This window comes from Montipora foliosa, chromosome 1 (genome assembly GCF_036669935.1).
Source record: "Montipora foliosa isolate CH-2021 chromosome 1, ASM3666993v2, whole genome shotgun sequence".
In the NCBI taxonomy this organism is placed as follows: Eukaryota; Metazoa; Cnidaria; class Anthozoa; order Scleractinia; family Acroporidae; genus Montipora; species Montipora foliosa.
Window position 1 is genome coordinate 31,935,109 of NC_090869.1, and position 22,801 is coordinate 31,957,909.

At 38.9% G+C, this 22,801-nt stretch overlaps 1 protein-coding gene across 1 annotated transcript; it reads right to left on the reverse strand.

Annotated features, from left to right (window-relative positions):
- On the reverse strand, window positions 1-22,791 carry LOC137996716 (uncharacterized). The gene is made up of 6 exons (XM_068842261.1): window positions 22,616-22,791; window positions 12,109-12,175; window positions 11,114-11,966; window positions 10,204-10,470; window positions 8,307-8,714; window positions 1-2,821 (listed from the first exon to the last, which is right to left on the reverse strand). Exons 3-6 carry the CDS (start codon window positions 11,883-11,885, stop codon window positions 2,412-2,414), a joined length of 1,857 nt encoding a protein of 618 aa, XP_068698362.1. The 5' UTR covers window positions 11,886-11,966; window positions 12,109-12,175; window positions 22,616-22,791; the 3' UTR covers window positions 1-2,411.
- Between the last annotated feature and the right edge of the window lie 10 nt (window positions 22,792-22,801).

Genomic DNA, 22,801 nt, shown 5'->3' on the forward strand with positions numbered 1-22,801 from the left:
GAATTCACAAAAAATGACCAGACTATCAACGAAGACTTGATTTATTTAAGAATGTGTGATGATATAATAGAACCTTGAGGTTGAACAATAAAACAAAGATCTTCAACAACTAAGAAGAAACAACCAAAACCCTACTAACTGGCTGATATACTACAAATGAATCAGCACGTGTTTAAATGGCGGGAAGAAGATTAATCAAACTCAAAGTAACCTTGGCCGCGCGTGATATAACTTTAAAATCACTCTGTGAACTAATTTAAGACCAACCTTTAATGTCACAATAATAAATTCTTCAAGGAACTGCCTCTTTATACTTTACTAGTTGAACGTTTTAGTGAATTTGTTGCTATATTTATATAGAACAGTGTGCCCACGCGTTCAATTTGCGCTTTCTCCAATCAAACAGCACCTCGGTATATGATTTTTGAAAATAAAACTCGTCATGGAAAGTGCCTCTGCGAGCTGTTTATGTACCGTTTGTTTTCACTTAACACTCATTCAAATTTTTTGCGCAAAAACCCTGCGTCAGCACTTTCCATGAAGCAATCTCCTTGTATCTTATGTATTTACAGTTTGGTTAAGACGGAGACTAGCCAAGTCGATCGCTTTAATAAAAGCCAGAAATCTCCATTAAGATAAACACACTCCCCCATGAAAAGTTCATTAATAAGCCTTTTGCGCACTCGTTTGCTTTCACAAAACTCACCTGCTCGCAATTCCTTGCTCGTTTGTTTTGCGAAAACAAACACATGCGTCACCACTTTCCATGAAGATACTATGTCATACATTTATACTATGTTTAGTCGATCAACTTGAGAAAGACAATTAATCCTATATGAAGCTAACAAACTTCACCATGGAAAGTTCCTTAATACGCTTTTTACGCACCCGTTTGCCTTCACAAAACTCACATGCTTGCGAAACGTTGCCATGTTTGTTTTGTGAAAACAAACTCGTGCGTAAATACCGTTCGCCACCACTTTCCATGAAAAAAAAAACTATGTCATATGCAAACACAACTTCCCCTAAGGCGAAAATTCTGCTTAGTCGTTCACTTGAATAATTGCACAAAACACAAATTATCATCTTTGAACATTACAAAACGACTTCATCTCGGAAAGTGTATTTTTCACGCTGTTTACCCACTCGCTTGTTTTCACTAACTCGCTCCGTCGCAAAGCCTTGATTATTCGTTTTGTGAAAAAAAGCTCGTGCGTAAATAACGTTTGATTGCGCTATACCATGAATAAAATCGTCATATTCACATATTTTCTTGATATAAATCATCTTTCAAAAGACACTTAAAGCGATATGTACGTGGACTAGTTTTTAAAGAGAGACAGAGGCTGGGCATAAACAAGAGAGAACACGAGAAACAAACAGGACATCGGCAGGCGGAAGAAACTATTCGCTTACGTGATTGTCTATATCAGCTCCGCTAACTACGGCCGAAACAACGAGGTAATTTAAGAACTTGTTCGATTTCTGGTGCCTGGGCTTGCATCGGTGGTGTTCTTGCTTGTGTTGGCTTGTGTTCATGTCTATGTTTATGCTCAAGCGAAAACAAGGTGTTATCAACAAAGATACGTTATTTATGCACTCGTTCGTCAACCCCAAAGCTCACTCGTTCCTAAAGACTGTTTTGAGGGGAAAACATGGTGCATGAATTCACTCTCCACGAAGAAATCACGATTTACCACGTATATTCACTTTATTTTGTGGTAAAAAAAGATTAACCCAGTCGATCGTTAAAAGTAAAATCAAAGTTAGAATTAATTCATCATGAATATAATGAAACGTCGTAAACGAAAGCCTTTTTACGCTGTTTATGCACACGTTTGTTTTAACAAATCTTACTCGCCCACAAAGCCTTGCTCATTGTTCTTGTGAAAACAAACTCGTGCATAAATACCGTTCTTTCGCACTGTTCATGAAAAAAAGTATCTGTTGTGTACAAACACTTCACTGAAAGTGAGAAGTAGCTTGGACAAAACGTTTACGGTAAACACGTGAATGGCTTAGGCAACAGGGCTCAAGGGCAGAATGCGCTTTTGTCATTTCGACAGATCGCTGCCGCGACCCGCAAACGCAAAACCGGAAAAGTTGTAAGATGTCTGTTTAAAAGTGGCACTGACCCAGAGAGTGGCACGTTAACCAACGTCATACGGTTGTCTTAAAAACTCCGTGCACCAACAAGTGATACTAAAATATGAGAACATGCGAAAAAGACCTCCCCCAGCCCGCGCACAATTTAAAAAGAACAGCAACTGTACTTCTACCCATACCTTTTTCCTCGACGACGGAACAAGTCCTAAATCCAAAGCCAACTGTGCGCAGAAATCATTGCGCTGAAAGATATCGTGTAACTCTTCACAACTTTTTCCAAGCTGAATCAAAGCATCGTTACTGTACTACAACTGCGCAAGGCCCAGACCTTTAAGAGCCACGCTTGCGGCTGTCTGCTCTGATCCCTTCTTCGTATTACATCCGTTGCTGGTGAAAGATTTTCCAGCCACTTGTACAGTGCAAGTGAACACTCCGTTCTCTCGAACGCTCGAGTAAACAGGCAAGGCAAGTTTGTTCTTCTGGCAGTACTCCTGAAGATAGTTTTTGTGTGAGGTGAAGGTGGGTTGAGCTTTCACTTGGGCCGTCGTTGCTGCCACTGATGGTTGGTGATCAGGAACGGTTATCTTCTCTACTGTTGGGCCAGAAAATGAAGAAGAGACGGACGTAGTAGAGGTCTGGGAAGTAGTAACTGTTGAAACCCCTGGAAGATTGGGTGCAGCGGTGGGTAATGGTATCTGCTGGGCTGATGCACTCGCTGCAAGGTTAGAAAGAGAAAGGGCGTTGACGACAAATTGAAAGGCGGCAAATAATTGACTGTTCACAAAGCCATTGTAAAGAAAAATTCGGTTGGTGATCAGAAATGCATTAGAGCACCATGCATCCTTTAGCTGGATAAAAGTTAGGACGTTGGATGCAGATTTCCCAGGATTGAAACCCACCGACTGAATTTGTTTGAGTGGTCTGGAATTCAACCCAACCACACTGAATAAAAGATTTTATTACTCGCTTCTCGCCGTCAAGAACTCTCTGGTCATCTTTTACATTGCCTCTGAACCCCGTTAATTTTAATCTAAAAACCTTTGGGTCTCGAGCCTTTGCTGTTTCTGTCCCCGAAGTTTGGAACAGCTGAGTGAGGACGATGTGCGAGCCAGCGAGCCAGCGAGCCATATGAGTCATGCGAGCCATGGCTGCGAGCCATGCAAACCATGACTGCGAGTCATCTGAGCCAACATGGCGAGCCATGCGAGTCAACATGCAAGTCACACAGTTATTGAAAGCTAACCGTTTTAAAATGGGTGCTTAGACTTAATAAGTGTTTATCAGCGCTATTTGAAATGGGTGCTTAGACTTAAATGCGAAATTTGCAGGGATCTCAGATTGTCCAGCCACGGAAAGCTTGCCTGACAGCATAATCTTATGTGACATTTTAAAGGGAATCTCCACTCTTTTAACAAATGTCACCTAAAATGTTCCACGGCAACATGGAATCTATTTGTTTTATATAATAAAGAATTAAACTTTATTCGCATATCATAGGCAAGAACCAATCAAAATCCGTGAATAACTTGGGTTATTATATAATTCAATATAGAATACTGAAGAAACAAAGTAAAAATTACAAAAAATAAACTTTTTTAAAAAAGATAGGTCTTAAGCTTAGATTTCAAGTTCGTAAAGGGAACCTCCAATGTTTTAACAAATGTCCCCTAAAATGTTCCATGTGTACTTGTTAGAAGATCTGTTACAAAAAAACATGCATTACCTAGCGAAATAATTTTTTTATCGTCTTCCAAATATCGGCCTCAACGTTTTCGGGTGCCGCCATCTTGAATGTCGCGCAAGGCAAGTTGGGTACTGATGACGTTTCGTGGTTGCTTTGCTGTCCGGTTCGCGGGAACTTTGAGTCAACATCTGTTTCGTTGTGGAAAGCATGGGATCACCAAAAACGATACTAGCATAAGTCTCCTTGTTTTTCCTCAGCCGGCATAACAGAGCATCGATCACAAAGGCCAAAAGCGATCGTGCCTAAATTTGCAAGCAAAGAATTGCTTTCTTTTTCTTCTTCGCATTGATTTTCTCTTTTTTCTTCGCTTTATGAGTATTCGGGTTCTCTTCTTTCTTCGCTTGATGAGTATTCAGGTTCCAACTGGTCCCTGACGGAAGAATCTGTATCTTCTCAATTCAACTGAATCTCGTCACGAAAATATACACAATACACAGTAATGTAAACAAGGCAAGGAGACTTGAAGCAATCACGAAATGTCATCAGTACCCAACTTGCATTGCGCGACATTCAAGATGGTGGCACGGGGAAGCGTTGAGACAGATTTTTGGAAGACGATAAAAAAATTATTTCACTAGGTGATGCATTTTTTTTTTGTTACAGATCTTCCCACAAGTACACATGGAACATTTTAGGGGACATTTGTTAAAACACTGGAGGTTCCCTATACGAACTTGAAATCTAAGCTTAAGACCTATCTTTTTAAAAAAAGTTTATTTTTTGTAATTTTTACTTTGTTTCTTCAGTATTCTATACTGAATTATATAATAACCCAAGTTATTCACGGATTTTGATTGGTTCTTGCCTATGATATGCGAATAAAGTTTAATTCTTTATTATATAAAACAAATAGATTCCATATTGCCGTGGGTCTGTTCAGTAATAGATCACAGAAGACGTCAAAATGTGGTAAGAACATCAGTGACACACTCGGCTATCGCCTCGTGTGCTACTTTTTTGTTCTTACCACATTTTGACGTCATTTGTGATCTATTACTGAACAGACGCACGGCAACATGGAATCTATTTGTTCATTATCACGTTTGTGAAGCGCCTAGAGCAGACTTCGACAGACTAAATAACCACACCGCTCCTAGCCTTAGAAACTCTTTCATTAGGAGGGATAGTGATCAGACTAGGTACCATCTACGTAATAGTGCTAAAGATCTGACACTTCCAAAAGAGACGTTTTAAGTATAGTACTCCCCAACGAAACAAAGTTAGCGGAGTCGTTACGTTGATTTAAGGAATGCAGTAGAAAGTAATTGGGTCATACCATGGTATATTCCCTCGTACAAATAACGCTCTAGTGGTGTAAGTTTTTGTGTTAGTTTATATTTGATATTTCGACACCGTTTTTATTTATTTATTTATTTATTATTATTATTATTATTATTATTATTATTATTATTATTATTATTATTATTATTATTATTGTTTTGTTTTGGTTTTTTGGGGTAGGATCTGGCTGCGCATGCGTGAGATTTCTGTCTTGTAGAAGGCAGCGCAAGTAGGATTCGAACTCACTAAACTACGGAAGACTACGTGACAGATTAGCTGAAAAATATGTATTAAACAATTGTGTGCATGACACATAAAAATCAGCCTAAAGTACTACCTACCTACCTACCTTAACCTACCTACCTATCTAACCGTTTGTGAAAGTTCAGGAAAGGGATATGCGTTCATTCCCGTGAAAATGACGAAGGCCTTCTGACCTTGCGGCTCAGTCGGTGGAGCAACGGTGATCTTATTGGGAGGTTGAATTCCCTCAGTGGTTTTCTCTATCATTGTGTGGCCTGTTCCATTACTTGGGCTAACTCTCAGTAGAATTGCATAGGAATTTATAGCACTTCAAGTTACACATACTCGTTAAGCCTGTGAAACGTTGTCTTGCGAGTTATCAGATCTGGTAGATGCACGTGCCATGTGCGTGTCGATGTCAATCTAGTTTACGTCACAAAGGTTTTTCAAAACCATGACGATTTAAATCAACCAATCAGTGCTCAACGCAAAAAATAGAGGCAGACGGTGCTACGCGAATGTCCTCTGTAACAAAGGTGTACGGCGTTCAGCGACAAAGCAGAGAAATCTGTAAAGGAGTAACAAGCGACTAAAATGTTGGAAACAAGGGTTTTTATGGTTTACGAATGATTTTTCGAGATTTTGGACCAATAACAAAACAAAGAAAAAGCATACAACGCAATAACGTACGGTACACCACACGGTTCAGAGGACAAAAATGATTAAGGTGTAATGTGAAGTGATAGTTTTGTAACCCATATGAACCATGTGAGGACAGAAGAAAAACTCTGACCAGGGTGGGAATTGAACCCACCACCTTCGGGTTACATCACCGCTGCTCAGGCCGTGGGAACTGAAGATGTTAAAGTCACCGCAATGAACATGTACAAGTACAAGGAAGGGTTAAATTTTTACACACGTTGGCCGTGTAGCACATTATATTTCAACAGACTTAACTGATTAGAGTGTAATGTGAAGGATACTTTAGTTAGTTGAAAGCGACGTAAAGTTTAATCTCTGAGATTTAAGTTTCGAGATTTCAAGAGCTCGCAGCTTCGGACAAACAAGTGACAAAAACAATGTCAACGTATTTAATTTTACAAAGATACTAAAAGGAAGATTAATTCTAGATCTTACAGGAGGCATTGGACAATGCGGCGTATTGTCTGTGACTTGCTACTCACGCGACACTTCAAAAAAGAAATTTTCGAGACTTAACAAATGTCATCTTTCGAAATTATGTTGCACTGACCAAATCAATAAGCCTCAAATAGACTCGGAAATGTATCCTTCCTTGTCATGTTCAAGTTTCAATGCTTAATGGAACCGAAGTTAATGGAACCCCTTGACATGTAAGTAACAATGAGAGATGTTTCTATTATTGCCGAAGTTCAGTTCTTCTCAAACTATTTCGACGACAGCATTTTGGCAGCATTTGTCAAAAGAAACGTATTACATATCAAGCAGTCATTTGAACATTGTGGTTTCCATGCCGCCAGATTGGAAGGCTTAGACTAATAAGTACGGCTACAGAGATCATAATACCTTGGGAAAATGGTGTCTGTTAATAGAAACCCACGGTAAATTTAACTGAGAAACTGGAAACTGCAGGAAGTTTAAAGGTGAAGCAAGGAAGGAAATATTGACACCAAGATGTTTGCGGTCGAAAATTAAGCCCTTATTTTGTCTATTGCGATGCTGCGTAATGATGCAGCAGGAAAGGGAATAAAAACACTATTTTGACTAATATTGGGCAAGAGGCTGGACAAAATATACAACAACAACCGAAACAAGCGGTATATGTGTATATTAGTATTAACAAAAGTTATACGGAATTATTAGACTTCCAACTGGACTTTTGACTTTCTCTTGCGTTTAGATTGCCTTATCAACTCACACACTATGATCGCGCCAAATGTTGCCAAGTTGAAAAATCAGTTGTAACAGCAAGCCTAAATTCCATTTTTCACTTCATCTAAATGTTAAGGGGTCATTCAAAGAATATTATTCCGATCGCACTTCTTGCATATGAGATTGGCTTTAGCCAACTCTGGCTATAACCACTTATCCCATATCCAAGGCTCGTTCATGGAATCTTATTATTGTTGGGTCCCGCTGACAAAGGAAAATGCTTTGGTCAGAATATTGCATTTTTTAATAACTTAACCTACAAGCCTACCCCATACTACTTAAGAAGCTATACTTGATAACCAGGGTCCCACGAACAGAATGTTTCTGCCTGTGTTTTTTTCTTAAGTTAATAAACCCGTAGGAATCAATTTAAGTCCTGTCCCTTTTTTGAGCCGAACGCAAAATAAAACAAATTAAATCGGAGAGTGTGGTGTAACTCGGTGTCATCGTTATAAAAAGGGTCACTGTGGTACTGGAAACGGGCTCAAAAAACACAATGTCAATTTAAAAGAGTAAAATCAATGCATTTGAATTCAAAGGAAGAGGATCATCAAATTTAAATCCGTCAATTGACAGACGATAAACGCATTGAAGACAAAACACCTCTTCGTGCCAGTCTGACTTCAGGTAATTGGAAACGCATTTGTCGTTTTTTTTTTTTAACGACCCTCAACTACAAGCCATAGAGCACCTTGAATTGAATAACAGATCTCAGCAAATGCTGAAGTCCTTGAACAGATTGAAACTGTCTGATAGTGACTTATTATCCACCGGATAAATTCATCCAGCCTTTGAACAACCTGGGACTGGCTTTCACTTCTTTACCTGTAAGCTTCCGAATTCCCCCTTATAACCGCTAGGCTGTCTGTGTGGAATTTACACTTGACAGTTTACAAGTTCGTAATGCAAGTTCAATCTTAACATTATAGAGATAAAGTAAATGTGATGTTTAAATCCAAAGAGAGTACAAGAATACAGGCTAGGCTAGTTCATTTTTAAAAAAATCATGAGGAAATCTTACTTGTTGTAACGGTGGTTGTTGCTGCCTTCGTGGTAGATTCAGTGGTTGTGTTCTCTGAACTCAGCTTCTTGCAATGTTCCACAAAATCTTGGTAACTAGGTGCAGGGGCAGGGCATTGATTCAGCATGTGTAGAACAACCTGGGCAGCATTCTGTTCCGCTAGCTTTTTGGTGGGCTGTGAGCCATTGCTTTGATAAACCTTTTTGTTAAACACAATGGTAGTAATGAACCCTTTGCCATTGTCTGCTTTGACAGTGTCATAAGAGGGAATGGAGAAACGAAACTTCTGACAGAACTCATTTAGCCTGCTCTTGTAAGAAGTAGCAACAGGAGAAGCCACCTCCATCTTGACCCGTTTTCCAGATACGCCGTCAACAATGCTGTTGTCTATGGCTGGCCTTTTTATTGCTGACAAAAATGCAATAAACAAAAGTCTTATGAGCTGTAATACTCGTGGTACAGAATACTACTGTAACAGTAAAAGAAAACACTTTAGCTCCCTTCCACTGTAAAAGGGCCATGTTAGCCCAGGTGCATTTGCAAGTTGATGAGAATTACTTTGAAAATGTTGACCCAATGTTAGCCCAAGCTGTTTTGAACATCAACTTAGACAATGCGAGCATGGAAATTAGTCTTAGTCTCAAATAGAGTTCACTGTGATTGAACACCATTGGAAACTTTCCTGTTAATTCAGGGGGTACATGAAGGTACCCAGAAAAAGCTAATACCATAAGTGTAGTGAAAATATTACAACATGTATAATTATTTAAAATGCTAAGTTAAAAAAAAGAAGTAAGGTAAGGAAACAATAACATAAATTATTATTTGTTTATATAGCTGTGCATGTTAGTGTGACTTGCAGCTTGTACAGTTGTGAACCAAAAAGAACAAAGTGCTTGAGAAAAATACCATCCGGTTGTCCAAGACGAGAAGATTTCATGCTCGGGCAAGAAAAGGTATTTGGTTTCTAAAAAAAGTGTGGGTAGAAGTGAAATACAGAAATGGGTTTATGGAACGTGAGCCCTTGAATCAACACTTTAACAAAGGATTAACGCTTGAAATGTCAACTTTCAATGCAACTGTCACTTGCCCAACAAGCAAGCACTGACTCAATCAACTGAAGGATTCAAAAGCTGCCTTAGGAGACAAAAAAATGTAGCATATTTTCTTTTCTTTTTGTTGCAAATAATAATTAATGAACCCAGGCAAGTGAAGGAATTAGCATTGTTTGCCCAACCATTCGGGAAGTTAGAATTTTCACTTTTTGCTAATAATAATAATAATAATAATAATAATAATTTATAATAATAATTTATTCATTTCTAGTGTGCATCTTAACATGACTATGATCAGATGCGCATTCTTAAGTTATAAATATGAGAGATAATAGATAAATATCTAACTAATAATATGGCAAGGACTACTAATACATTAAAAAATATATATAATATGATAAAAACTAATTGATAAAATAATAATTAGCAAAAGTATTATTAAAATCTCTGTTAAGTATATGCATGTCTAAAAAGAAAGGTGTTAAGATGAGCTTTAAAACTATTTACAAAAGCGAAGCTCACTGGGCAGAGAGTTCCACAATGACAGCACCGTGACGGCAAATGCCCGATCTCCTAGTGTGGCCTTAGATTTCACTGATGGCATACAGTGTAGCTAGGAGTAAGGTATTAAGGTATTCATTCAAATAAAGATGTGTGATCATAGCATTAATGCACTTAAGAGTCTGGAAGAACATGACCAGTTGGGTATTTACAAGTTTAGTGGAGTTGAATTTGGGACCACTGACAAGAATCATGTGATAATGGAAATGTCTATCAGGAATATTTGCCAGGCAATAGAATTTGTAGTGTCTGACCAGGTCCACCCAAACACTTTATCCTACCTGCAGCAGTTTTTACGTCAAATGAAACTGTTGAATCTATTAGTCCCATATTCAACAAGGCATAGTAAGCTGCATTTTGCTGGGCCTCCTTGTGATCTGATTGGATTCCAGTACTCTTGAAAGTATTTTCAGCCACTTCAACTTTGGCAGAGTAACCATACGCATTTTTCCATGTTTTGTATGAAGGAACCGCCAAGTGCTGCTTTTGACAACATTCTTGAAGACTGTTCTTGAATGAGATAAAGTTAGCTTCTCCCGGAACAGAAGCTGTTGAGAGCAGTAATATTAATATTAAAAATTATTAAATTTAGTTTCATATCATTTAAGAGCAAAATAATGTTATATCTTGCTTGATTTCCTTTAAAAAGCCTTCCGATAAGCAGATACTCTCCATTATACAGTGAATGATTGGTAAGGCTTGCATGTGGGTACTATAGAAATACAATGAAAGCAGGATGTATTTAAGCAACACAGTTGTAGCTGAGGGCCACTTGAACCTCTTGGCAACACCTAAACCACCATACTTTAAAGTAATAATTTGATATGAGAAAAGGAAATGGCATACACCACCAACAGTAAAGGTTCACTTTCCCTAAGGAAGCTGAGACATAACGCAAGCTTTTTTTAAACACCATGAGCACACAGAACAATACTGAAAAGATTTTGCTTGCCTATTTGTTCAGTCAGTTAACAGGCTTTCACAGGTTTCTGACAACAGGTCCCCTACCTATTTGGAATGCTATGCACAACAAGCTATATTGTCTAAGGACATCTTACTAAGGTACATGTACTTAGAGACATACTTTAAAAAAACTGATGGAAAACTGTAATAAACTTAGCTACGTATGTACCACATCTGGTAAGAAGCAATTAATTTGGTGAAACCAACATTTGAATTTTAGAAGCTTACCTTTCAACACAACATTTTGTCCCTTTTTCTGCTCCTTCTTTGCTTTATCTAACATCAGAAAACTCTTATTGTTCACATTTGAATTACTAAAAGTGGCACCTGCTGTCTGATTAGCTGGATCTGTAGCTGCCTGTGAAGAATTGACTGTTGTTTCTGTCAACTGGGGACCTTTGATATCTTCACCAATAGTGCTTGCAAACCTGTTGTTTGAGCCTCCATTAGATGAGCTTGTCCCTCCTCTTGATGAATTACCCCATCCCCTACCTCTGCCTCGACCAAAACCAGCTCCTCTGCTACGCATACCCCTACCAGGTGCACCCCTGTTTGCACCTCTGGCAAAAGATGCTCCTCTGGGATTAAATGTTCCTCTTGCAGTTCCTCTTCCAAGATTTGCTCCTCTGTTCATAGATCCTCTTGTTGGAGGTCTTCCACGAGGGTTTGGTATTCCTCTGAATGGAGCCTTACCTCTAATTTGGTTGCCACCTCGCATACTCCCACCTCTCCCTCTTCCTCTAGGAGGGTTTGGTGGAGGGGGAGGGGGAGGGATGTCAAAATCATCGTCAGCAAATGAAGAGGGAGTGGGCCTCTTGGGTGGTGGAGGAGGGGGATACTCATCAAAATCCCCAGACGGAGGAGGTCTCGGTGGTCCAACAAATTCACCTCTCCAGGGTGGCGGCGTGTCATACCAGCCCCTTTGGGGACCAGGAGGAGGTGGCTGAGATGATGGGAAACCATGACTCATCCATGAGGGAGGACCTCCTCTTCTTTTCATTAGAAAAATGGAGATGTAAACAAGTAAAATCCCTGCAAAGTGATATTGACAATGAGAGTCTGTTCCAGTCAATGAAAGTGCCTATAAAGTAAAAAATGATGATTTGTTCAAAAATTGATGACACGTCACAAACTGTACAATGACTGTAACAAATCCCAAAACTGAGAACATCACATAAAATATTGGAGTAATGATTTTCAAACTTGGCACCTGGGTAATATACCTCAGAAAAGGCACAAAGTGATGCCCATTCAGATGTTCCCTCTGCAACATTTGTTTCCAGTATCTCTCTGAAAATACCATGTAGCACAGAAGTAGGTTGATACATGTACATTAAAAGGCTGATTTCGATATATTAAAATTCAGTCCTAAACAAAAGACATCATCTCGAGGTTCTGAGGAATAAATATAAGGATTTGTATGAGACTAGTTTTATTCCCCAGAGCCTCGAGATGATGCCTATTGTTTAGGACTGAATTTTAATACATCGAAAGTGGTCTATTTGAGTGACAACTTGCCAAGTACAGAACAAAACAAGTAAATGACTGTTTCTGCAGCCAGTTGACCTCTGCATGGCTCATTCACAACAACCGATACAATGTAATGTAACAATGAAAATCACTCAATGTTTAAAAATAAATTTGACAGGTCACCCGCTATAAGGGTATACAAAAATTTGGTTTTATCAACAGAGTTGATAAATGTAAATTGGCCACCGTACAGAGATTGCTCGCCATTTTAATCTGCCTAACCACTCCAAAAAACACATGGCTATCTGCGGCCTTTCCCTACATCTAGGTACGACGGAAAGCCGCAAGAATCTGGAACAAAAATTCATCTTTCAAATCGGCACCCTTAATCCTCACGGTATTAACGAACGCTTTTCATTTAACTAATATATTCCTATTTTTCACGTTGCCATGTTACCACCAATAGCGTAGCTCCTACTCTACTATAAAAACTACAGGTAACCCATAATCCCTCGATTCGCTCTGACGAAGGGCTAACGCTCGAAACGTCAGCTTTTAGAATCTCTGTACGGTGGCCAATTTACATTTATCAACTCCGTTGATAAAACCAAATTTTTGTATACTACTTCCCCACCGACGCAGCACCACAGTTTCTTTAGAAACTACCCCTTCATTCATTCGCTATAAGGGTAGTTTGTTTTTGGAACAGGTTTTCGGATCAGGAATAAAGTGGATCTATTGCATGCAGCGTTATATGTCTATTTAAGATTTTGCAGGATCTAGTATGTACCTCGCCTCCTTTGCAGCCATTTTTTGTGTGGGACCAATACAAAAGACGGCTGCAAAGGAGGCTAGAATGTAGCATGACTTTCAAGTGAACGAAGTGTGGCAAGGGAGGGTGAAACAATGGTGTAGCAACACAAAAAACTTGTGAAAGGGTAAGTGAAAATTGGTATCCAGCTGCAAAGGTTTGAAATTAACAGTATTGTGAATAATGCGGCCAGTGACCTCCACCTCTAGGTAGCTAACAAGAAGACCATGAAACTATCAATTAAAAACCAAACAAACGGTCCTTCACAATTTTGTTACATGGATTTTGTTTTCTCACTGAGCCTCTTTTGTTGTGTTCGTCTATTTTTCGGCTATGGTTCGCTATTCGATTGTGCACGATTCACCTGCATGTTTTCTTAAAAGAAAAAAACAATTACATCAGCAGGTGATGCTCATACAAAGAACAGCTGAGAGAAACTAAGAAATTTCGGCCATTTCCAACATACCACTGCTGGAATTTAGTTTTTTCAGAGATCTTCTCAGTTTTGTATTATTTTGTTACCATCATTGTCAAGTTCATGACATCATCAATTTTTGAACAAAAAGTTGAATATCTCTGGAACAAGAGAAGGTTATCGAAAATAGAAAACACCATTCTTCATCATTTTGAAAGGTCTTTAAAATAAGCAAAGGATATTTTTTACTTCATTGGAACTTTAAGCTGCCAGTACACAACTGTACAATTTGGAAAATAGTAAACAGTCAAATTATTTAAGAACAACTGATTGCAAAATTTTCCATTCAATCTATAAATTTTCAGGGTTCGAGACTAACTTTTCAGCTGACTAGCCTAGTGGCTAATATCAGGTCTGATTTCATTAGCCAAATCTAAATTTGCACTAGCCAATCTGGTCATTCGCAGTTTCATTGATTTGTAAAAACTATTCAATCTCGACCCCAGAGAAACTGTTACACACAGTACAGTGTTCGGCACTTACTTTCTAACACTAATTTGCCCCTTGGGCAACCAGTTTTATTTTTTTTGGTTGCCCATGTGTTTTTTTTTTGCGGTTGCCCACCTTCTAAAGACCTGTTTTCCATTAAAACTTAAAGGAGGCTTGTAAAAATGTCAATTATGAGTAAAACATGTAAAATGGGTTGGACAGACCAATGCGACTCCTGCTGTGTCCATGGTGTTTTAGTAGCCTTTGAACACAGTTTTGCTTTTGCAAGCATACATTTAAGCAATTTTCCTTTTCCACACAGGAGATTCCTTGACTATATTTCACTCACAGCCTGATTTGTTTCATTAATCAGCCTTTTTGTTGTAGAAACTAGGACTTGTTTATCGGTTTACTTGAAAGTAACGAAATATGGTTCGATCAATCAGTCGGTGTCACTGACTACACTAAAGTGAAACATGATCGTGATCTTTACTGTTTTGTTACACTTCTTATTCTCAATGGTTTCTGTATAAAATTATGCCAGCTTTCAACTCTCTTCAGATGGGATGGTTTCAACATGAAATACAACAAATTAATAATGCCGTAGCATTTAGCATTACGACAAAACTCTGGATAGCTAGATACTTTATTAGCATGTACATGGTAGCCAATGGCTAAATTATGTACAATAACTGTATATACTAAAAAGAAAAAAAGCTTTTAAAATGCTACCAGATACTAAAAAATATGCTATAAGATATACAACCTAATATACATTCTTAATATTGTTAATTAAATTACACTGAAAGTTAATAAAACTGTTCTTTGTGCAATTAGTTTTATAACTAAGATCAAACACTCGGCTTTGCCTAAAGTTGTACTTAGGGGTATGTCTTGGGGGAAGCAAGTGGTGTAGTTTATGGTCTTTGTCGTCTGGGATTTTACTAAAAAGTGAACTGCATAAAAAACTATGATGATCGAAAAGTGAATCCATGCCTAAAAACGCTAATGATTCCCTATAACTTAAGTGAGAGCAAATAATTGATAAAGCTCTTTTCTGCACTCATTCTAAGTAATTAATTGAATAATTAGGCAGAGATGAATGAAAAACTGATACAGCATAGTCACAGACAGATCTAATACAACATGTGTAGAATCTTAAGTCCGATGTAGGGACCCTAGCACGTTTAAGCTGTCTAAGAAAATAAAGTTGTTTAGACGCTTTTTTGTGTAAGTTCCAAGAAAGGTTGTTTGTAATAGTCACTCCAAGTAGTTTGGCATTCTGAACTACTTCAAGTTCTTGGCCGTTAATGAATAAAGGTGGTAGATCAGCATTGTTCTTAGAGAATGATATACGAATTTCCTTACACCTGTCGATGTTCAATTGAAACCTGTTATCTACAGTCCAGTCCGCCAAAAAATCGACATATTCTTGAGCACTACTTGACTGACCTTTGGGGATGAATTCGGAAACTGTTCACTGTCGTCTACGTACTTCCATAATAATGCGTCAAGAATGGACAAGTCATTGATGATGAAGACGAAGAGCCATGGGCCCAGTTTGGTACCCTGAGGAACATCACAGGGCACCAAACCCCATTCAGATACACATCCTTTGGCAAGTTTTGTTCTTTGCTGGCGGTTCGTGAGGAAATCGATAATCCAATTGATGATGGACTGCTGCAAGTTCAAAGTACTTAGCTTAGTGATAAGAATCTTATGATCAATCAGGTCAAAGGCTTTCCTTTAATCAAATAAGATAGTTCTAACAGAAGAGTCATTGCCATCTGTAGCGTTCGTCCAGCAATGAATCATTTCCAGCAAAGCTAGGGTGGTAGAGGATTTCGGTCAGCGCCACATTGACGGTCATCTAAAACTCGTAGAGCGGAGGGCTTGACATAATTACGTAGTAACGACTAAATCTTCAGCCAGTTTAGAAAGACATGGTGTAAGGGAAATAGGTCTCAGATCCAGTCTTTAACTAGTTTCCTTTTAGGAATTGGTGTGACATCAGCGAGTTTCCACATGCTGGGTAGGCGATGTTCCTTAAAGGAGGCATTTAGGACTTTAGTGATAGGATACGCAAGAAACACTGCATATATATTCCTTGAAAAGCCAGTTAGGGATTCCATCAGGGCCACAGGCTTTGGTTGAATCCAGCTTGCACAACAATTGATAAACCTGATGTTTGGGTAAGGGTATTGGCACAAGAGGGTCGTCTAACCGGTATTCTTCTAAGGGCTCTAGGAGTGCGCTGTTGCGTGAATTTGCAAGGTCTTCCGGAGGTAGATCATTACGTTCAGGTATGTTAATCCAGTTACGCAAGTTGCCTGAGTGTAAGAGTGAGCCACTCAACCGCTTTACTTCGTTCCACCATCTTTTAGGATCTTTATCTTTGAGGTGCTGGATTTTGGATTCATAGAACTTTGATTTGCGGAGTTTACGTTTGCGATTGACGGTGCTTCTATAAAATTTGTACTGAATGGAGTTGGGGAAAAAGTCATGGAAGGCTCTTTGTCTCTTGATAATCGTTGACTTGAGCTCTGGAGTCATCCAGGGGTCGTCTTTGGTGTTCAGGCGCACTCTTTTAAAGGGCATAATGATGTCTAGACCAGTTAGTATAGCCTCCCTGAGAGCCCTTTCGAGATCATCACAAGCCTTAAGAGATGGTTACACTTGCAAAAGTGGCCAGTGAAGGGAACTCAGGTAATGGCCCAGTTCAGCTTTAACATATACTTCAAGTTGATTTCGGAGTCTTGGCTATAGCTCTCTGGTTTACAAGTACTGTTGCATGATCGGACAAGCCAAAGTGGCTGGATCGTTGTAGAATGCCTGGAGATTTGTAATGATCAAGTCAAGTGTAGCGTCATTTCTTGTAGGTGCCTCAACAATTTGCTTCAACCGGAAATGGTTTATCAGGCTGTTAGTATTGAAGCGATTAAAATCACCACAAATGACAAGAGTGCAACTGGGAAATCGGGCCTCCACCATGGTTAATTTAAACAGACATTCTCGTAAACTGTTATCATTCGCAGTAGATTGCCTCGGGTGGTAAACCACCGGCAGAACAATGCAGGAAAATCCTCTAGGGAGACGTTTAGGCTTCAGGTGAACCCACAAAATTTCGTGTTGGTCACAACATTTAATGTCGTCCAGAAGCTGGTACTTCAAACCGATGTTGTCTCTGATATAAAGACACACTCCACCATGCGAGCCAGTTTGCCTGTCACGACAAAATTAATAATAGTGTAGTTGGGGATATGAATGACGCTGTCAGGAATCTTGTTCCTCACCCAAGTTTCTGTTATGCACGCTAGGTTGACATCATTTCGGTTGATAAATTCCTGTTCTTCGACTGTAGCTTCGGTACAAGAGACATGTATCACACTTGTAAGCATAATTTGAGGAACGTAATATTCTTTGACGGATTGTTGATGGTTTGCAGGAATGTCGTCCTTTGTATTAGTACTGCTTGAGGTGTCATTTTGAATATTTAAGTAGTTCTCAGTGAGATTATGCAAATTCTGCCCAGTTTGAGAATCTTGAAAAGGTCTAAAATCCAAGGGAAAATTTCGAATAGAGTCAGCAACATTAGGTACAGTGCTTTCTAATGCAGATCTTTAGAGAGAAAATGACGTTTTGAGCTTCCTCAAGCCGGCTCTACATCCCCTTCTGGTAGACTTGATATCTCAAGTTGTGAACGCCATAGGTTTAAGCTCATGGTAGTTCTTGTCTGGGAAGAAGATATTGCCACCAGAAGTGATCTTGAATACGCCAGTACCATTGATATTAATAGTAATAATAATAACAATCAGAGGATATGATAGGGCACAAAAAGGCTAGAAAAACTAAAAAGTAGGGAGCACAAAATAAACGTGTGCTGCCTCTGAGGCGCTCTTTAATTAAGGCACTAAATATTTGCAACAGGATATCAGCAGAAGCAAACTGACCGACATGTACAAAAGACAGGTGAAATCGCAGTTGTAAGCATGCTGCTTTCGCGCCAAATTTTCAGTTGTTGATGTCATATCTTGACGTCAGAGCCCACATGGACTGTTCCATTTCAGACTTCACTGTTCCATTTCACATTTGTATTTTTGGCGGTTCAGAGAAGTATTCCATGTCACATAAGGGGTTAAATCATTTGTTGTCCACCCAAACCATTTGTTTTTTCCTCCACTTCACTTCACATTAGGGCAAACCATTTTTCCTTTGCATAAACCATTTGATTTTATGTCAATTCGTTTGTTAGTGGACAGGAGGGGATATAGGATATGGGACCTGTACTTGCACAGTTTTTGCCACATGCTGCCATGCTTTTTTAGATACGACCACCTGAATTATGCAAGATGGGGAACAGTTGCCAAAGAAGAGTTAAGAAGACTTCTTTGTCAAATGGAATGAAAGCAAGTTCGACTAACCAAGCACAGCCTTGAATGGCTGAATGGGACAGGGAAAGAGGTGGAGGAATTATGGGCATATGATAACCAAGTCATCATCAGCAATGAGCAGGTGGGCTCTGTCCTATAACCTGAGGTGATAGACATAACTGAAAATAAACACACTACATCTGGATTGCACCAAGAAGACAAGTTTTCTCACAACGAATCTACTCCTGGAAGGAAAGATCGCCACAAGAACGATGAATGTTCATTGCTCACCATCCTCAAGCAGTTCAAGGTATTTTCACCACCAGAACATCCAACCTGCCTTTGTAACATTGCCAGTAAAGATCTTGTCACTGTTGAAATTCAAGTCTCACTGATACCGGTAAATGCCAAAGAGCTTGGTCGGCAACAAAATTTGTTGCCGAGCAAAGGTTGCTAAGCATCTCTCAACAGCAGCAAGATAAATCATCAGAAGTGAGATTCTGGGACACAATGAACAAGAATAACAGTTCAACTATTGATAACTCGTATCAAGTTGTAAAGAGCAGCCAAGAGAAGAACAATGATCTGTAATAGGTTTCAGCTTTTAGAAGCAGGTTTAATTTTTCACCCACAATTGAACAACTAACACAGTCAGCACAACGTATGTCTAAGGTGTGTTTTCATTCAGTACTCAAATTTTATGACCTTTTGGGCAGGAATTAAAAATTAAGTAAATTTTCATAAAGCTAAATGTGACGTCATACCTTGAATGTACTTTGAATGTATTCTGCAACCTAATCGAAATATATTAGCTGGAATTAGGCAGGAGGCAACTTATGTCGTATTCCGAGGTGCAAATATAAAGCCCACGGCTTAGTATCTAACTTATTTTGCAAAGTTAATACCATGATCAGGCCATTTTCAATGTCATTTTTGTGATGTCATTTTCAGGCTGATGATGGCAAAAACATTTTGGTAACAAGCACTTTCCTTTTCAGCACTTCAAATTACCGTATTTACCCGTGTATAAGTCGACCTTTTATGGCCTCAAAAGAAGCTCCAAAAATCGCCCTCGACTTATACATGGGTCAAAGATTTCGAGCCAAGTTTCAGCTAAGTAATTTATTCAAAATTAACATCATAATGTGGTCTTTGGGCATAACGAACGCAGTGGACGAAAGACTTCAAAATGAATGTACTTAAGCAATTCCAGTTGAAATGAAAAAGGATTTGTTTTACTTTAAATGTTGAAGATACTCACAAGCACAAATATGAGATAGACACTGCAAATTTTCGTTTTCCAAAGGCAGAAAGCTCTAAAAAACATTCTCGTTTCTTCAAATAAAACGTGATCCTTCAATGGCTTAGTAACCTGGCGCAATACCTCGTGTTTGCGTACAAGCATGATCGTCACTCGTGTTGCCTGAAAATGCTGGTTGGTAATGATTGTTTTTTATTCTTTATACAAACCTGGAGGATTTAAATGCTTTTGCAAACTTTGTATTGTGTGGTTTATGAGTTTTGTTTCGTTTGCCATGTAAGAAATTATAAGTCAAGCACCAATTAAACCTTGCACGTTTCGCATCGTTTTTGAAGTTATTTTCAAAGATTGACTCCTTCTTCTGTGATGTTGTGCTTATCCTCTAAAGCCCTTTATCCTTGAACAACGAAACAGGTTAGTTTGAGGTTTACATGTTCGATTTTCTGAGAACTTTTTCGAAATTCAAGGACAAAATGCCGACACATACAACAACCGCTGAAGCACAAAACTATTAACCGCTTGAGGCCCTTAATTTTTTGTGAATCCACAGTTCCAGAAATCGAAGAATGCAAGATTAGTAATCCCATGAACATTTAGCAAAGAAATTAAGAAATTGCTTTTTTTGCCATCAAAAATGGGGGGTCGACTTATACATGGGATCGACTTATACACGGGTAAATACGGTACCTTCAAAAATTCATGTTAAATTATGTTACCAACTTTTACGAAGAAATGCCTCATAACTTTCAAATTCTGTGAAAGTCCTCTTGTCTAAGGTTGTGTTCTATTGGGATCAACCGTTTTTAGTTGGTTGTGTTGGTTGGGTTTTTTCGTGTTCTATTGGGAAAAAACCGTTTTCGGTTGGTTTGGTTGATCAACTTTTCAACCCACATCAAACTATTGTAGGTAGAAACGGTTGAAAAAGCACTGGCAGCAACCGCTGTCGTTTACGTGGGCCATTTAAAGTCGGCCGCAGGCTCCTGCCATGTTGGTTTAGGGCCTCAACTTGTCAATGCTGAGAAGTCTGGTGATAACTATTCCAAGGAATTAACACGTTTCAACCGAAAACGGTTGGAAAAGTGTTCTATTGGGAAACCTCAACCGCTTCAACCGAAATTGGTTGCGGTTGAAACAGTTGATCCCAATAGAACACGACCTAAGAGGTGCCCCAGGGCACTAGCGGAGTTAATAGTTGAGTTGAGGTTTGTTTTAGATTTCACTCAGCCAGTTAAGTTCATTCCCCTGAAATAGAACTGACAACAGATTTTCGTTCACAATTTGCAGGCCTATTGGTTGTTCATCATAAGGGGATTTAAAGTTTGTAATTAAAAAGAGAGGTCCCCACATTTGTTTAGGAGCAGGAGCACCTTGAAATACCCCATAATTCCTCAAAATATGAACTTCAGAATCGTTATTATTTGAATCGGTCATGCCATGTCTTGTGAGAGGAGAAAAAGATAGAGAGAAAGCAAAACAAGAAATATAACTATAGATATACTGTACATGTATCAATTTCAAGGAATAATTAAATATATGTTTCATCATAAAAACACTCATTTCCAGTCAACCCTGATTCAACTTGTTACTAGCATGCAGCGATCTCGAGGCCACCATATCTGTTCAATAAGTTCACTTTTCCGCTGATTATTTATTTTTTTGAAATAGAAATTTGTTTATATTCCTGTCATTGGAAGAAGGTGATTGCTAGTCTCAGAAAAAGAGAGAAAAACTATAGGTCACCATACTCGTTTACGAGAAAATGACGATTTATCTCTCTCACGACCCAAGCCGTAAAGAAAACTCCGTCATTTCCTGTATGTGCATGCGCTAATGACGTAATAAATCTTGCGCAGTAAGGATGCACAATGCAATACAGGGGAATGACCTTAATTTGTCCACCACATTTCACCAAGATTTGCTACCTTTAAGATGTTTTTTGCTGTTGACCCTGACTGAATTTAGTTAATTCTCTTTCATAAGCTGGATTATTCTAGGTTGGAGACAGTATGCCCCATGTACATGTATCGTCCCTTTCTTCCGCAGTCTATTTTTTTAGATAGGAAATGTTTGAGTAGCAGTGACATGTTCATATGGAGGGTCATTTGATGACACTTTGGCCCACAATAAGAAAAAGGCGGTCGTAAACTCTTTGTGCATGATTTTAAGAACTTTTCGGTGGCCAATTGGGCATCATCTTCCACAAGAAGCAGGGATCAGTCAAGTGGCTGGAGTTCTTCAAACACTGATTTCTTGTGATGATTCCGTGCATCAAAATATGCAACAAATGTTCTCAATATGGGCTTCCTAGCCTTGGGGAAAATAATTACACTAGCATGGTCTGTTTTTTCCAAGCTCTTAGCACAGTACACGCTTCCAAAAATATTCGGAACATTTGTCAGGAATACGTCTTGAATACTGTCGTTTCAAGTTGAGATCTTGACCACTCTGCTGCTCAAGAGATTTCAAGTCAAGTTGATTAAAGTCTCCTGCAATAATCAGCCTAGCATTCGGTGAAGTAGAAAGAATACGTTCGCAAGAGTTGACCAGAAAATCATTAAAGGCGACTTAATTCATTGTAATCAAACGTAGGTGGACGATACGTACCCGGAGGAAAAATAAACTGTGATTTACGTTTCCAGTGATCCAGTATTAACTTAACCGGGTTTTGAACAACTGGGCCTAGACGAACAATTTTGTGATAACACAAATCGTTGCTAATAATGTACCGGTAAAATTTAAATACTACTGTAAGCTTAGCTAGCGTTAACCGATCAGCATCAGAAAAGAGTTCGAGTTCTCCTGTCTCGGAGGTTTGTTGAAAGCAGCCTCTTGAGCAAAGTTAAACAGGAATATTTGGAAAAATTTAGAATTTTGACAGAAATCCCAAGCAAGGCAACAAATCACATAAGCTTACCTGTAGCTACGTAGTTGACGCGATTGAGCACGTGCAGGTGTGCAAATGAAAGCCAAGGATGAAATTTTATAATTGCCTGAATTCCACGTCGCTAAACACGAAATGTTTAAACTTAGGTTAAACGTGCTCAGTGATTTTATCAATGACTGAATAAAAGTATTGGCATTTAAACACCGCGTTTAGCTT